At 37.1% G+C, this 19,106-nt stretch overlaps 1 protein-coding gene across 1 annotated transcript in view; it reads left to right on the forward strand.

The window, feature by feature from the left end:
• Positions 1–19,106, forward strand: part of grid2 (glutamate receptor, ionotropic, delta 2) — a 522,151-nt gene that overhangs the window by 493,809 nt on the left and 9,236 nt on the right. Inside the window, exons 14-15 of the mRNA XM_017468976.3 lie at positions 859–1,025; positions 18,803–19,043. Coding sequence (XP_017324465.1) covers positions 859–1,025; positions 18,803–19,043 — 408 coding nt within the window. The remainder of the gene's footprint in view (positions 1–858; positions 1,026–18,802; positions 19,044–19,106) is intronic.

The following is a 19,106-nucleotide window of genomic DNA, read 5'->3' on the forward strand; positions in this document are numbered from 1 at the left end:
TTGAAATGTTCTCTTTGAGGAGAGAGGACTTCTTTTATGTGAATGGCTTAAGGCAGTACCTTACATACTGCAAACTAATGTCTGTCATTCTGTCTGCCGGCATGCAATCAGTATGGGATGCATGCTAGACAAAGATGCTGATGAAACCAGACTGAAGTTGCATGGTGTGGCTTTTAGAAAAGGAACATGTTCTTTTCTTTTTGTACTTTCACCCTTTAACCCTTTAAAAGCTCTCAGGTTCTTATGCAGCTCTGCATCATATATCACAAATATGGAAAATAAAGAAGAATTTTGTGTCCTTAAGAACAATCCAAATTTAAGTTTTAATCTAGGATTTTATGTTATTTAAGTATAAGAGACAGAATGATATCAGCAACAGGGTTAATGGGTGATTGGTATGACCGTGTTATTTTTTTTTCTCTAGTACCATCCTAGGAAAGTGTGCCATTTTCTTTAGCTGATAAAAATAATCCAATTAAGTTTTGTTTTTTCATTGAGTTTTCATAATCTTATTATCAATCATTATCATTGGCATCTAGTTAAAGGAGACCAAGGGCCACATTGTGTTTATATTGAAAGCAAATTTTGCTTTTCAGTAGCACACTTTTCCCTCTCCAGTATTCTTACCAATACAGTCAGCACCTGTTTGCATTATTTGAAATGAGTCTTTCAGCCTTCCTATTTGATTTTATAATTCGTTTATCTCCATGCATATTTATCAGATGGCCTGTCTATATACATATATATATATATATATATATATATATATATATATATATATATATATATCAAGTTTCTCATTCAATTGTGTTGTCCCTCTAACCCCCCCCCCCCCCCCCCCCCCCTTTTTTCTCTCAGGTAAAGTACGGCCGCTTTGCATTTGTGTGGGATGCAGCTGTGCTGGAGTATGTGGCCATTAACGATGAGGACTGCTCCTTCTACACTGTGAGCAATAATGCACCAGACAGAGGCTACGGCATTGCCATGCAGCACGGCAGCCCTTACAGAGACATCTTTTCTCAGAGGTACCATATGACACCTCATATGACACCTCACACTGCTTCCTATAGAATCTGCCATCTAAAATCTTTAAGCATGGGGCAAATACTGATTTCCAGCAGCATACATACAAGGTAGTATAGAAAAAGCATAACATTTGATAAAAATCTAGGCCTTAAATTGTTCTAAAAAGTCTCAAATACATTTCTTTTCATTTTAGTAATTTAACTAAAGTATTGTTTTGATTTCTAATTGGAGATTGATGTTGAAATAGTTGATTCATTTACTATAACAACATGCCTCTGACAGTAGTGTGGGCTGAAATTCAAGTCACAGGTTATATTCACGAACTCATTCTAGTACTTTATCATTTGTATAGTAACAACTCATTCACAAGGACTCCAGTGGCATCACTCCAAACAAAGTCTAATAATAAACAGATTTTAACAAGCATGTTATTTAACAAATATGGTGAAGCTTCCTGTAAGGGGAATTTTTTCCAATCTGTCTCCAGTGTCAGTACTTTATTTAAAAAAAAAAAAAAGAAAGAAAGAAAGAAAGAAAGAAAGATAGAAAAAAAAAAGCCAGAAGAAAAGCTGTTCATTTATGTTTTCTGTCATGGGAAAGTCTAAGCACAGAGGACGTTGGGTGTTACAGTTTCTCAGAAGTAAGTTGCATTTTTCTCTTTTATTAACTTCAATATAGTGATGGAACTACTGTTTATAGCTGCTGTAATTTAAGTGATAATGGGAGCTAACTTGTTTTGAGGATGGTCCACAGCATTGAGGTAACTATAAACAGATATATATATATATATATATATATATATATATATATATATATATATATATATATATATATATATATATATATATATATATATATATATATATATATATATATATATATATATATATATATTAATCATGGCGTCATGTAACATATAACACTCCCTCCCCTGCTATTTATTTTCCTTTAACAGCACGCCCTGCATGGATTTATTTAATTGATTCTGATGAGAACAGACACTACCATAATCTGTGATACAGTAGTTCATTTATGATTGTTTAGCCAAAACAGTTTGGTTGTGGTTCCTTTAGCCAAATAGTGTTGCAGCTATTTCCCAACCACATTCTAGCTTATATTAGTAATGCTTATTTGCAGAAACAAGGTTGGTATCCTATCCTCTCCCTCATCCTTAACTGACAACCACTGATCATTTCAATCAAATGCTACTCATTACTTTATTAACCCTAAGGTGACAAAAGTCATGAACAGGTTAACTCTTAAGGAAACGCTTACCAAAGACAACAGTGTGGCCAAGTATTAAAAAGTATTCCAGGTCTGAAAAGACCTACATTTTCAACATTATTTTTTAAAATCAATGATAAAAAGAAGAAAAGAGTGTGTTAGTGTTTCTTTTTAACTGTTATAGACTAGCACTTCCCATTTTTTGTTATAGCCATTGCTATAATAATGAAGAATAATAGAATAGTGAAACTATCTTTGATGCAGATTTGTCAATGGCTCAGACAAGAAAAGCAATATATTTATTTAAATACATACATACTGTGCATACTGTACATACATACATACATATTTTTAACATTACTTTTCTACTAGTAGTTTTCAGCATTCATATGTACAACAGTTCTAAAATGATTATCGATATTTGATTAAATGAATATTAAATTGATTATTGATCAAATGAATATTGATTATTGATAAAAGTTTAGCCATTGCTAAAGTTTTACTGTCCTATTTCACTCGAAAGCCAGTTTGAAATTTGATAATAATGTTAGAGGAAGATTTAAATATTTATCAGAAAATATATGTAGTGTAATAGTGCAGTGTCCCAAGGCTGTTATGCAGGATGTCAGTAGTTATGGAATGCCTCTTGTGCAATCTTCATCAGTTACATAAGCATTAAATGAAAAACTGAAAACATTGCACCTATTAGTTGTAAACAGATTGAAAAGAATTGTACAGAGATAGATTTTTGTATAATCTGATAGCGGTGGGTAAGATGGACCTCCTGTGCTCTATGCTGCACATGGTTGGATCAATCTGGAGCTGAAAGTGCTCGACTGCATGACTAGGTGTTCATAAGAAAATGCAAATGAGGGGAAAAAAATTGCTGGAGGAGAGAAATTTTTGGGTGTGTTTGTGTCAGTGACTGTATATGTGTGCACGTTGAAGCAGACGTGAAAAAGAGAAAAAGAGGGTCGCTAAGACCTTCTAGTGGTTGGCTGCAGTTTTAACACCGCCCATTTCCATGTAAGTGAATGGGAAATGAAACAAACTTACTTTTACTGTTAAGTGACTCCAAAAATTATTTGATTATTGGAAATAGTGTTCTGTTGTTTTTACAAGTTCTGTTGGCCTTGGTATCTCCCCCAATATTTTTCCTTGCAATAAATGCACTTGATATGAGTTATGTGATGAGAAATAAAAGTGCGTGGCTGATAAGGTGATTGACAGGTTTGAGCATGACAGTCAGTCCTCATAAACATGCACACCCTCTCCAACACACCTCCGGAACCTCTTGGCATTTCAATGAAAAAGCCATGTCTTGTGCTGTAAACGGTTCTAACAGACCAGCTCTTTGCTGTTTTTCCAGTATGTTGCTCATTTTGGTGTCTAAGCTAGCTTGTTGTGCTGATATTATAACTAGCAAACCAACATGAGCAAACAATGTGATGGCATAACACAATGCAGCTCACACTAACTAAATTTCATAGCAATATAACATTGACTGTATGACCTCAGCTAACATTCAAAGTAGCTTGGTAATGTTAGCCAGCCTTTTTTAAATAAACTCCACCAACAGAATGAATGGAGCATAAAAGAGCACTTCTCCATTCAGATGAGTAATTTAATGCAAGTGTCAGCTGGATGAAAATCATGCAGAGCATCAAAAATTGTGTTATAATTAGTGCAAATGTTGACTGCTGTTTTCCATTAAATTTTTTGTTGGTACATTAGCATTAGCTGATTATATTTACATTGCTTTGAATAATATGATGGATTAGCCGGTGTCAACTACCTAACAAATGGTAGCTCTGAAAGTTATAAGATCGTGTCGTGACAACAGTAAAATAAATATACTTACATGTATATTACATGTTATATGACTGCAATTTAACATTTAGCATATGAATTAATAACACAGTACTTCCCAGTTTGAGCTAGCATACTATGTGCCATCTTAAGTTTCATTTCAGGTAATGTGAGTGTGCGCTCCCAGCATGTTTGTCCCCAAACAGTGTCCTCAGCTTAAACTTATAAAGTGTCCCCATATCAGTGTCCCCAGCTGATATGGACAGGCAAAAGGTGGTTGTACTGTCCAACCGGCAGTGTCTACAGCGCATGATCTGTCTGCGATTTTGACCTCTTGTGCAAACTCAATCAAGATTGAACTGCTGATTCAATTCAACAAGATTTAGGCTTCAAAAGCTTGCAGTAGGAGTTGACTGTATAGCCTGTAATCTAAGCTTTGCACAAAGTGCATTAGTATACAAACTTGAATGGTTTTTGTTAAATTTTTAAAAAAGCTGTCCATTTTTATAGGCTTTTATGCTTTCTTGTAATTTACATTTATGCTAATACAGTCAGTCATTTTATTCTGTCTCACTGTGTTTTGTCCTTCTTTAATTTTGGTTTTAATGGCCATCTTCACTGGGGGTATTTGGACTTTCTGGACTGTATTCAAGACTGTTTAGTTTTGCATTCATATTCAATGCTTTAATATTTAGCTTTTGTTCTCCTTTAATGGTGGTACAAGAATTATCCAGTTCAATTTGCTGATGCTTGCAGAAATATTGGTTTCCATTATCTGTTATTTGCATTCGTTAATCGCTTAATAAAGAGTTGCTCAGATCTTATGTTCCTCCCAATCAAAGGCTTTTCTTCTTTATTTGATTCTGTTGGTATGTGGTGTCCTGTGTTGTCTGTAATGGAGCTAATGGAAATTAATAAGCTATTAATTGCGAGATATGTTTCATTTCTTGACTTTACTATTAGTGCATTCTCGGCCGCATGGAGAGCTGTCAGCTCTGATTTAATATAGTGTAATGTGTGTCTTCTGGAGTTCCTGAGGCATTGGTGATGGAGTAGATGTGAGTAGATGTTATGAGATTATTATTATATGTTATGTCTGATTGAAACTTATGTTAAGCTCAGAATTTACTGCTACACCTACAAAGGGTCACCTGATTGTTTTTTTAAAAGGTATCTAGGAGATAATACTGTAGCAGCATTTCTTGGTTAAAGCTGCTGTGTGGCTTTTCATATCACTACAAGACTAATCTCTCTGTAGCACAGTTCAGCATGTTGGGCTAAGACGCCCATGTGAGCAAAATTCCTTCAAGAGGGTTAGTGTTGTTTTAGCTTGTGAAGAAACTCACAGCATGAAGCAGTCATGCTGTTACCCTGCAGCAGATATGACAGTCCTAAAAAGTATTTAGCACACACAAGATTGATATAATGTTTCATTTAGAATGAGGCTGCAAGGTAAGATGCATTTTTTTGGGCAGTGTTTATGCTAGCAGAATAGGTGTGTCCCATTTGGAGGGCAGCATAAGGACTTTTGCCTTTGAAAATCGTTTGACTGAGAGCTATTTTCAGCAATGTAGTAAGGTCTTAATGCAATATTGCGATAATTTTATAAACTGTCATGAAAGGTTTGATATCTGTAAATGTAAAGTTATACATAAGCCCGCAAAATGACTGGGTGATCTGGCCTATAATCAGAAGCGCCATCTATGTAGGTCTGTGTGTTATTTTCTTGATCTTTTTCTGTAGTAATACATTAATGTACTGGCTCCATATAATGCTATAATGTGGGCTCCATATTCTGCACCTTATTTAGAAATCACTGTGTCTGATAATGCCGGGCTGTTATTTTTGATTACTTATGCTGATGGTATAAGCAAAAGACATTTTCTAGATGGAAAAACTAAAGATATCTTGGCAATCACACAAAAATTGTCTTTTTGCCTAATCAGTCACTGAAAAAGAATTCAATTTCAAATTCAAAACTAAAACCACTTGAAAAAAAATGAAAAGTACTGCAAGTTCTGTGAGAAGGAAATCAACAACGTCTTGCCATTTTTTCTGGCAAATAGCCTAAAGGCATTAAAACATTTTTAGTGTTAACATCATGCAGATAGCTAAGATTGATTCCCTTTCAGTCTCCTTTAGCTAGAAATTTATTTACTCATATATTTCTATTGATGTGTGCCAGAAAATATAAGCAGACGAATGATGAAATTGACAGCAGAAAGTTAGCTCATAAATTATTAATTATTGTTCATTCTAATACATGCTTCATTATGTAATATACATAGTCATCAAATGACATAGCTAAGTATACAAAACATTACATGTTAGTTATAATTCCACCATTAATGTAACTCTTGATGTTTTGAACACGTTATAAATTGTAGTGCTGTCATTAGAAAACTTCAGCATCATATTTGGAAAGAGAAAAAAAAAGTGTATATATTAGGGCTGCCCTTTAATAGTCGACTAATTGTTAGTCCATTAAAAGAGGCTTGGTCGACTAAATTCTCATTGGTCAGTTAGTTGCAGGAAAAAGCTTCCACAGGAAGTGGTGAAGTTACGCAGTCAGTGACGGAAAGTTCGCTAACACGGCTGGCCTGGCTGATCCACCTGCTAATAATTATGTCAGGAAGAAAATCAAAAGTGTGGGATCATTTTGAAAAGATTAGGGATGACCCCAAAAAGATTGCCTGCAAACTCTACAGGCAAACGTTCGTCCATCATTCATCAAAATCGATTATGTCTTATCATTTAAAACATGTAAGTAGCAGCCTAGCATTAGCCACTTTACATGGCCGCTCATTTTAACGTTAAGGTTAACTAAGTTAACTTAACTTAGATAAATGTTCGCTATTATGTTACATTATCCAAATGTTCGTGCAGAGTGTGGTAGTTAATGTTGTGGATAAAAATGACATGAAATAAACATGAGGGAGACTTAGTATGAGTAAAAATGTAATTTTATTGGTAATTCACAGGACGGGTGGGTGCGTAGTCTGGAGGAGAGCGAGAGGGGGAAGAAAACGGGGTGCGTCCTGGGGACATGGGGAAATCAGCGAGGGTGAAGTGAACGGACCACTGAGAGTCGGGCGGACTGGTAGGTGAGAAGAGGGACGAATGGTCGGGGCCCGGATCAGAGAAGACAACATCATCCTCGGACTGGAAGCTGGAGGGGGGTTCTGGTTCTGACTGTGTAGAGGCGTCAACACGCACGTTCATGGGGCAGATTCTGTATGGAAGAAGAGGGGGGAACCCCGGATCTCTATTCCTAGGGGGGGTGCTGCGAAGATAGTTAAGTAGCATCATGATATCAGCAGTGAGATGCACAAGCTGGTAATGAGTGTCCAGATCCAGATCCAGATCCAGATCTAGGTCCAGTAACGGAGAGAGAAGGGGCTGACGACGGGCACCGGCACCTAGACATACAGAAGCGGTTTTAGTCAGAGGTGGATAAATTGGAAGAACACTTTAAAGATCTTTATGGGTTGTTAGTCAAAAAGTCGAAAGAAGTGTACGAGCTGAGGAGTGCTAAAACACACACACACACACACCCTCGTACAGTCAAGGGCGGGCAAGTAGACATAACACACACACACAATCTCTCTCACACATATTATTATAACTTTATAAGAATAATAAAAAGGAATATTAAGATATTATAAGGGTAATGTCTTATAATAAAAAGTATATATATATATATATATATATACTTTTTATAAAAATGCTATTAAGAATTAGGAAGTACAGTAAACCGGTTTTTCAAGCAGCATATATAATAAGAGATATAGAGTAAATCTGAAAATAAAAACTAGAAATACAGGAAAATATAACTTACTCATGATTCAGATGGTGAAGATTCTCGTCTCGCAAGGAAGGCCTTAATTTTAAGAGAACCATGAAGAGAGCCAGTTATAAGGGTGGCTGGGTCAAACTGCCCCCCCCTCGAGATAACAATAAGACCAAGGTCCCATTAGATTGTTTAGTCTTCTCCACTTTCTATTCTCTGGGTAAATGAAAAACGAAGTTTCTGATGCCCTAGGTAACTGAAAATTCTGGTTTCTGATCCTCTGAGTAACTAGAAACTCAGGGTTTTTATTTTCTGGGTTATTAGAAATGCCTGGGTTCTGATTTTATGTGTAAATTAAAACCCCTGGTTTCAATCCTATGTGTAAGTGAAATAGCCCTTTTCTGGAACATAAGAGTAAGGTAAATGAGCTCTTTTTTAACCCTATTGGTAGTGAGATCATAGTCTTCTTGAAACATATGGGTTATTTAGTGTGTAAATACAGTATAAATACTGGAGCTTAAGCTCAGGGTAGGGGGATCACTTTTGAGAATTCTCATCGGTGTGGATCTCGTGTGGTGGAATGGAACAATAAAGCTGGACCCTTGCTTCTTCTCACTCACGGCTGGTGTATTTTTTCTATCTCCAACTGGTCTCAGAGGTAGATGTGAGTATTGGCTTCTAAGTTGAATTTTAAATGTTTTTGGGTAATAGGCTAAATTTGAGCCAACATTAATCATACTGACATATTTGACTTAAAGTGCATTTCTCTCTAGGCTTATCCACTATACAGCAGAGATGTCTCCGCGCTGTCAACTTTGCAGACGACACTGTAATTAAATTAAATGTTCGATTAAGTTGACTAATGGCCTTAATGAACGACTACTAGTTGACTAAGAAAATCTTTAGTCGGGGTAGCAGTAATATATATTGTGGGCAGAAAGGGATGCACATGGTCAGCAACAATACTGAAATAGGCTGTGGCATTCAAGCCATGATTGATTGGTATTAATGGGCCCAAAGTGTGCCAATAAAACATTCCTCACACCATTACACCACCTCCACCAGCATGGACTGTTGACACAAGGCAGGTTGGGTCCATGGATTCATGCTGTTGGAGCCAAATTCTGAGACTACCATCTGTTTGCCTCAGCAGAAATGGAGATTCATCAGAACAGGCTACATTTTTCAGTCTTTGACGTTCCAGTTTTGGTAAGCCTGTGCCCACTGCATCCACAGTTTTCTGTTCTTGGCTGACAGAACTAGAACCCATCCTCCTCAGGATTTGGCATTTTGTGCATTCTGAGATGTCTGAGAGTGGTTATCTGAGTTACTGTTGCCTTTCTATCAGCTCAAACCAGTCTGTCCATTGTTGACCTCTCTCATCAACAAGACATTTCGGACTGTAGAACTGCTGCTCACTGGATGTTTTTTTCTTTATTGTATCATTCTGAGTAAACTCTTGAGATTGTTGTGTGTGAAAACCCCAGGAGATCAGCAGCTATAGAAATACTCAAACCAGCCCATCTGGCACCAACAACCATGCCACAGTCAAAATTACTGAGATCTCATTTTTTTCGGTTTCTCATATTTGATGTGAGCATTACCCAAACCTGCATGATTTTATGCATTGAAATACTGCCATACGATTGGCTGATTAGATAATTGCGTGAAAGACTAGATGCGTATGCATTCCTAATGAAGTGCTCAGTGAGTGTATGTGACAAATTTTTGAAAGTCAAAGTCTAACATAGAGGTCAGGATTATGACACAAGGAGTTGAGTGTGGCTCATATATATTTATTTCCAGGTCATGACCAGTAACTTGGTGAAATCAAATGCATTTATAGCTAGTACACTGTAAAGGAGGGAAATTGTTCATCTGGCAGTTGTTAATCACTACCCATAAAAGTTATCTGTATAGTGGGTAATCTGTCCAGCTTTATCAGATTTTCCAATTAAAATATTAATAAACCAGTCTTGTAGTTAAGACCAAGACAAGACTAAAACTCATAGCAACCAATCAAGACCAATACGAGAATGTTTTACAAATTAAGAATTTTACCAGTTAAGATCAAGATTAACTATGAGGCAAAAATCCCAGAACTGGAACACAACCCTGTGGGTGTTATTTTTTGTTGTTGTTGTTGTTTTTTGTTCCCAGTGGCAAATTGTTTATAGTTGCACTGAGCAGACCACAGTGAATAGGGATGTAACAGAACAAACACATAATTCAGAATGAACAGATAATGTGTTCTTAACAGATAAGAGGTGCACTAATCCCTCTTTTTTGTAACGTTTGAAATTAGAGGTGTGCATTGGGATTCGAATTCCATGGGATGCAACCAAAATGCTGCAAGGGCGAAAGTATAATTTTTACTTATATAAAAGTATAATTTTATTCCAGCACATGCACGCTGTCAGATATGACAATCCTTTATTACTTTATTAATCTCTGTCTGGGGATTAATAAAGTATTATCTTGTGTGGTGAAGAGTGAAGACCACATGACCATTAACATAAATGTGTTGCACTGTGCGATACATTTACTGTGCTCATTCATTTACTCCTAGTAACGTTACATTGTTTGTTTTAGAAAATATCGTAGGCAGGAACAGACAAAAAAAGAGTCCCATGCAGTCCCATGCCCAAGAGTCCCATGCTCTATTTGAGAGCAATTATGAACTCAGGATATGTAGCTGTTGTTGAACATTCTGAGTCAGAATTCACAGACCGTGCTGACAGTACTGGTGTTTCTACCTCTAGGTTTTAGCAGTGATTTCCATTGTTTTCAGGGGTATAGTGGTTGGGATCATATTTATTTACAGAAAACCCCTTCTAGTTTATGTCATGCCCTCTTCATATTTAAATTCAAACAGAGATACAAATATTTGGATCACTAAACAGATACCGATAAGTTCAATGTGCTACACCCAGTTACTGTACTGTATATATGGGCGGACTTCGTAACTGGGACACAAAGGTGTCTCTGAGGCCCTTTAGAGGTTGTCTGCAGTACAATTTTTAATCCCACCCATTCCCATGTTAGTCAGTGGGAAAGGACCCAAACTTACATTTTAAGTTATATCTCCACAAATTATTTTCAGGAATAGCATTTTGTCATTTTTTTACCATTTCAGTTTAACTTAATATCTCCCCCAATATTGTTCCTCATGATAAATTTCTCCTTCTGGGGATTAATATAGAATTATCTTATCTTAAATGCTTTTTATAGGAGTTATATGATGATAAATAAAACAGTTTTTGGACATGACAGTTGAGCATCATGAACATGTACACACTTTGACATTTCAGTAGTAAAGCCACGTCCAGTTGTGCTGTAAACAGTTCTGACAGACCCTCAGCAAGGGGCTCTTTGCAGTTTTTCTGGTATGTTGTTTATTTTGATGTCTAAGCTAGCTCATTGTTCTGATATTATAACTGTCAAAATAATGGTTGTAGCCGTTGATAGCTTCCTTTTTCTGCCCCGTCCAGGTATTTCACACACTTTCTACCCCTAGCCAGTTCAGGTATTTCATGTTCCAGCTCAAGTACACTTGGTGCAACTAATGAAGCCCTTGATTAGTTGCATCAGCTGTGCTTGAGACAACACCTGTTTTGCTTATTTTTGCTGTTGTGAGGGATTCTATCAGGGGGTTGAATATTTCTGAAACTGGAGAAGTCATTATAAGTTGCATTTTCAGTTGAATTTGGGGAAAGCACTTGAAGCTTACGTTGTGTTGTATTTAAATTGCTTTTGTTTGATTTGTTCATTGCAAACAGCTGAAAATCTGTCAATTTTAACAATAAACCTGATTTATAATGGAGATTGAATAATTTTGATTGCAACTGTATTGTTACTGGCATGAGGTGTTTGTTTTTTTGTTTTTGTTTTTTTTTTTTGGGGGGGGGGGGTATTTTTAAAGTAAAGTACTCTTTCGATCTACATAACTAATAGATGTATACCTTAAAAAGATTTGCTTGACTTGCTTGCCATGTATCAGTTTGAATGTTTAAGTATATTAATGTTCACATGAATTACTGTATCTCAATAATCACTACTAATATGGCATTGCATATTTATTGAATCTGTTCATTCTTTGTGGTGCACTGTGAGAACTCATTGGAACTGTTTGGAAATTTGTCTTCTTGCCCATGTATCCATGAGGCACCGTCAGGAAATTTCTTTTTGATAATATTGAACTAAATGCTGAAGTATAGTCATTAGAGCTACTGCTAATCACTGATGTTTGGCACTGCATACTACCAGTTCCACTAACAGGACAGATGTGGAGCTGCTTGTAAGCTTTTGGCAGACACCCATTAGCAGATTTTAACCACTGAGAGTGAAAGCCTCTGAACAAATTGTGCATGTGAACACATGACATTTCAAGTCCATTGTCATGCTGTTCCAGAGTGCTAGCTTTGTTTCTTTCCTATCACCATTTAACTAGCAGTGCTGTTGTTTGGCAAATGCACTGTGTTAACACAAGTTCCTTATACATGGGAGTCTTTTGGTTATCTGGCCAACCTGTGTGTGTGTGTGTGTGTGTGTGTGTGTGTGTGTGTGTGTGTGTGTGTGTGTGTGTGTGTGTGTGTGTGTGTTTGGAAGGGAGCTTTACACTAAGATACAGCTGTCTCTCTGTATTAGGAAGGACAGCTCTGGTGCCTCTGCAGTGTTCTAATTCATTTTGTCAGCTCAGAAAAATATCTGCCTTCTGTTTTTTTTCTTCTTCTTCTTCTTTTTTCTGTTTTCCTCTCCCTCTTTTTCTCACTCATATCAAGCAGTTTGTCTGCCTGCAGTCAGAGTCATCTAATAACATGTGATCATTTCTGCTGCAGCTGGTTTCCATGGCAACAGCTAGGGCAGTCCACACTCTAATCGGAGTGTGAGGGCCCAGGAGGGACGATAGCCAAGTGAGGAGACTGCATGACAGACAGACCTTAAGAAGAGAGACACAAATACCTGTTCTATGCCCTCAAAGAACAGAGGAATTAGTTTAGAGGAAACAAAAATGCATATGGTATACTGAAAAACTGAGAAATACAGATAATTGTGGTGGATAATGACAATATTGATATGTTTAACTCAATGTTGATGATTAACTAAAAAATTAGATATGGATCTGAGTTGATACAACATCCAATGTGTTTAAGGGTATTACCAATTTGCAAGAGGAGGTTCAGAGGAAATTTACCAGCTATTAGGGCCATAACACATCAAGATAGTGCTGAAGAACTACAGCCAGCTGAGATTACTGAAGATTGCCTGACATAACCTTCCACCTTCTATAAAAATTTCTACTTGAACAGACTACAGCTGACAACTGGCATGGTTTACACCTAGAAATAATATAACAGGAAATGGAGGTGGATTGCTTAAACATAGAAAGTCTACAGAGAATTAAATATTTTGGGGGGTTGGGGTGTTTATACTCAAAAATTCAAATAAAATGAGCTGTGTATGCAACCCATAGTGATTTTTACCAAGCTTGAAAGTAAATATTTGAAGGCTGCTTGCTTGAACAAATTAATTCAACCAGGAGGCTGCTTTAACTTTTGTATGTCAGAAGGTATTTATAGACTAAATAAAATCACCAAATTCTTACAATTATAACTTAATGCTCTGGCCGTAAAGTTTATATTCACTTTTTTCCAAATGTTTGCATTTCTGAAGCCAGTACCAATCAGAAAGAGAGGGTGAAAAGATTTTCTTTGCATTTCATTATGAACAGGATGCATACTCATGTACATTCCATTGTATCACAGCTTTTTTACTTGGTGGTATACTAATGTAACACTGTGAATCTCTGGGACCTGACTTCACCATGGATATAGAGGGAATTATTAGCACCTTAACCTCATTAAAACAATTGTTTCCATACAGTATGACATAATTTCTCTTTATGTGCCACGATCTGCTATGACATCATTTAGTTTTATAAATAACCTGCTAATCAGCCACCGAATTATTGCACAAATCAGTAATCCAATGCAAAACATGCAAATTAGCATTCCTTATTAGTAAATCAGGGTCTTGTATTTTGGGATGTAACTAAAAAAAAAAAAGTAGCTACAGTTTTCAAGCCATTGAACACCCAGTCAGAGTACTCTCACACTCCTATTGGCCTCTAATGCTGATTAAACATGTACAGTCATCACTGATGGGACACTGACAAGGTCCAGCAGTGTGAGTGCAAAAACTCAGGTGTCACAACCTGCTTAATAAGCATAGCACCTATTCTTTTTTTTGTTTCTCTCTTACCTTTACGTTATTTCCCAAAGCTTTGCATTAGCAAGCACATATTCCACACATTAGTCAAACAGATGTAGTCTCTGTGCACCACACACTACCAAAAGCACAGTTTAAGAGCCAGTCCATCTGTAATTGTGGAAAAATTTATAAATAATTCAAAGGCCCACTGCTGCAAATTGATAGCATGTTGTTTCTCTGCTGGATCTTTAGGGGAAGACATGAGGAGAGGGAGAAAGAGATACAGTGTGTCTGTGAAGTTAATGATTTAGCAAAACAGCTGGGCGCTCAGAAGAAATGGTGAGGAAATCCAGTAAAGCTACTGGAGAGCAAATTCATTTATCCACATGAGCTTAAGTCATATAGTATGGCTTACTGAGTTTTAAATACACTATATGTTAATTTCAAACTATGGCGTCTGAAAAATAATTATATATGACAGATCAGGTCTTTGATTTCGTGACTCCCTCAGGAAGTGAATCCAAATGAGTAAAAATAGACTTTTGATTCTTCTAGGTTTGTCCAGCCTTAATCCCTATGCATCATATCTCTCTCTATTTGCTCAAGTGCCAGGAGGTTTAGGCAACAGGGGTGTTAATTTGCCTGGGAACAGCTGCTAAAAACCTGCAAGGTCATTACCAGATCTTCAGATCTAGATCCTCAAAATCCATCCATTTTCCATACCACATATCCTACAGTGGGGAGCCTGGAGTCTATCCTAGGGAACTCAAGGTTCAAGATGGGGGACACCCTGGATGTGGTGCCAACCCAGCAGAGGGCACAATCACTCACACATTCACAAGGACAATTTGGAAATGTCAATCTGCCTACAGCACATGTGTTTGGACTGGATAGTAGACCAGAGTACCTGGAGGAAACCCCAGAAGCACAGGGACAACATGCAAGGTCCACACTCACAAAGCCGAGACAGAATTCAAACCGCCAACCCCAGAGGTGCGAGGCAAATGTGCTAACAACTAAGCCAAAATGTTCCCGGCCCTAGATCCTAAAAATATGACATTTATTTCCTTTATATTCTTTTATAATTGCTGGAGTGGAGGTACAGCTATTTTGCAGCATCATGAATGATCCAATGCTGCACGCTTTATGGTAAGCAATTCTGTGGACTCCCATGGACAGGCAGGTAAGCAATCAGTAAAAAAAAAAAATGCAAATATGATGGTAACAATGCCCTGTGGTTTGCATTTTCATGGCTTGCCATTCTCTCCAAGTTATAGTGCATCCTTTGATTAATTATATGGCATCCCCAGTTCATGTAATGGATTTTCACTTGAAAAGAAGTGGCTGGTGGTAAGAGAATACATAGAGATGTATAATTTGTCCAGGAAGTGTGTTTTCTACTGCCTCTGTGATTCATAACAACTCCACGAACCTGGGGAAATGCAGCTTATACTTACAGCTCTACTTACAGCTCTGGTTTACTAAACTATTACATTTAAGTCATGACATCTCTCGGAGTGAAATTGTGAGCTTTTATAGATGGGGATGGAGTGTAAATAGGTTTGGTCTGGCAGACTAGATCTGCTACACTGCTGCTGCTGCTGAGCAAGTATGAGTACGTGGGGTTACATTGGCGGAGAAGCATGGCTGATAGGCTGTTGCATGGCCAATCAGCACTCAGACAGTTTCGTGGCTGAACTTGCCATTTATGTGTATAATACATTATAAAGTAGTGCAATATAATTTCATGTCACCATATAATATCTCATGTGCTGCACTTGGTAGAAGGGTATAATAATGTTTGTTAACTTTGTATCAGAGCAAAATGAATAGTTTTGGTTCGTTTGCTGTTTAATTTGCTATGGTTTCACACTAAACATAATTCAATGAAGCAAAAAATGAAAAAGGGGGCATGTTGGGCTGAAAATGTATTCATTAAACTCTTACATTCACTGGTCAGAAATACAGCGATGGACAGAGGTAAACAAATCTTTGCCCAAGTGTTCATTGAAATCACAGCAATCACCCAAGCACAGAAAACGCAGAGTTAGCACTAAATAAATGATTCAGTTATATTTGTTTAGATAAATAACAAGTTTAAAATGTTTTGTGTGATGCATCCAACGTTTATTTTTCTCTTTTTGTTCATCAGTTTAAATCTCCAGAATGCATGCCATTTCTTCAGTGCTACAGCTCTGTTTTATGGCTCAGTTAGCTCCTTGTGGAATAGTTTAGCAGCTTGCATCTACCAAAGAATGCTGCAATCAAAAATACACATGTCTGGTTCACTTCTTGAAGCTGTGTCAATTCAGGGTCAAATTGCTTTCTCTCTGCAATTGAACCACGTTTAAGTTAACCGGACCAAGAGCAGTTCATTGAGTTGCTCTTGGACCGGTTGTTTTGGTCCACACCCAAGTGAGATTCCCGTGTTCTCACTTGCTGAAATGAGCCACACCAGTGGGGAAAATGCACCATGTTTGATTTACACAGACTAAGTGCTGCAGAAATGAAAGCACTCTAAAGCTTGCTTCAGCATTTAGAAATACATGTTTAACATTTATATGAATGCACTTCAATATAGAAATAGATATGGAATTACAACCAGCAAGCAGGACAGACGTTTTATAGCACCCTCAGTGTTTTGCCTCTAGTCATTTCCATGGTTTATCATAATAATTATAGATTGTGTTTATTAAATTCTGCTGCTGTGGGTTCATGCCAATTTTCTCCCATACAATGATGCACACAAACAAAGGCTAATTGTGTGTTAATAACTCCCTCTATGCAAAATCTTCAGCGTGCTAAATATTAACAGTTAATATTTTGTGAGTTACAAAGCAGGTCCATGAAGGTCCACACATCTAAAAATATAACAGCCTTTTCTTCTGTGTTTTTGTTCTATTTATCTTTGTCCTTTTAAAATGTGTCATTTTGGTTAGTCTGGTTCTAAAGCAGCACATAGCCTATTTAGTCACATAGTAAACATTTCAGAAAAGACACTAAGATTGCATTGCATTTTCAAAATTAATTTCTCAAAGCTTAGCAGCTTACCAATTTTCTGACTGTTAGACTAACGCTGCCTGATTTTAAATTGAACATTAATTGAAAAAATGCCTCTGACTGGACAGGTTAAGAATGAGAGTTTGGGGGTTTTTTTAAGTGTTCATTCTAAGTTAATTCTCTGACTGAAATCCTATTTCATCAGTTATTAGGACTACTGCAGTGAGTAGAACCATTATTTACTTTCGCTTGGTTGCTGTATGTCATGAAGTTAAAAGGTTGCTATTTGCTGAGAGACTTGCTGTTAGATGTTGTAATTGTCAGTGTCTCAAGGTTCCCTTTTCACAAATGTTACTATAATTGATAGGCTTCTATGATCTTATTTATTGAGGGGTTTTTTTTAACTAGTGAAAGTCATGAACGTACACACATTACACATGATTCACACATTCTGTTTGCATTTGTATATACAACTATATGTACAAAGTAGGATTATGGACCTCCCTGATGTATACATTTGTGAATGTGTGTATTTGCGTGAGTGCGAGAGCACATGCATGACAGGTCCCTATTCGTCCCCTTTAGAGAATGTGTGTTTAGTGGTGCTCCCTGCTGTAGGTCCAAAAGACAGCGATGTGAACAATAAATCAGTGGGAAGGACTGTGATAAAGCTCTGTGTTCTGTATTCATCATCACGCTTGTCAGTGCAGTGTCATTAGTGCAAACTGCTCCTCTACATTAAAACATGACTGGTGGACAGGGAATTATCCGCCTGCTTTTTTGTGGAGACACTGCCCTCTAGTGTGGGCAAATGGAGTAGAAATTTGAGCACTGCAGCAACAGATGCCACTGGGCAGAACATAAAAAAGTGGATAACGGTGCCGTGCACAGACCTCTGCTGAGCAGTTTAAATGAGATAGTAATCCTGTAGAAAATTAAATTTGGCTAGCAGTTATTGAGTCAGTTACAGTGGAATGCCAGATACATTTCACTCCTTTATTGGGAAAATTTGTACTTAAAGGTAATCTGCAGTGTTTTACAACCTCATCTCAAAGTGTCTCTACTGTAGTGCATGTGTGATTACTACAGATAAGAATTTTGAAAAAAGTATGGCAGACATACAAGTATGGTCTGTATGTCAGACATACTATGTAATCTAAAGCTAATAATAAGCTGATTTTTAGTTGAAAGCTGATTTGCAGTTATTCCACAAAAAGCAATATATTACCTTTGGCAAAAGTAATGTTTCTATAAGGTGATGTTTATTTAACATTTATGGTAGAAGGCTTGTGAGGGAATGACTATATTGCTACAACGTAAGTGATAACAGAAACTAACTTGTCTCACAGGTGCTTCAGTGCATTAAATGTAATGGTAAATGGTTAAAATGCATGATGTGTCTTTCATTAATAAATTAATAATTATAATTTCTGTTGTATAATAGGTATAACAGGGGTGGTAATATTAACTCCACTTCACATAGGGCCACATGATACTACATTGTTAATTTTTTTCCTATAACAGCACACTCTGTTGTGTTTTACTCCTTACAAAATACATAACGATATAACATGCATTCAAAACTACAATCATTACATTGTAACAATCTCTGTACTCCAAATATTTTAATATAAGACACAGATCACCGCAAGTCATGCCAAAGCTTTTCTTATGTAATTGTAGTTTATCCACCTTTCCAACAATGGAGCACATGATCACATGTCTATTCTGTGCTGTGTTTAGGATCTTAGAGCTGCAGCAGAATGGGGACATGGACATTTTGAAGCTGAAATGGTGGCCCAGAGAAAGCCCATGTGACCTTTACTCTGCCATGGGCACGAAGAAAAGTGCCAGCGCCCTGGATATCCACAGTTTTGCTGGCGTGTTCTTTGTGCTTGCAGCCGGTGTTGTGCTGTCCTGCCTTATTGCCACTGTCGAGACCTGGTGGACACGGAGGAAGGGATCCAGAGTGCCCTCTAAGGAGGTGAGAATCACATGGGAAGGTCAATGAGAATGAAATCTCAATTTCAAATCTACTCTTTTTAAA

The sequence above is a fragment of the Ictalurus punctatus genome, chromosome 5 (genome assembly GCF_001660625.3).
Source record: "Ictalurus punctatus breed USDA103 chromosome 5, Coco_2.0, whole genome shotgun sequence".
In the NCBI taxonomy this organism is placed as follows: Eukaryota; Metazoa; Chordata; class Actinopteri; order Siluriformes; family Ictaluridae; genus Ictalurus; species Ictalurus punctatus.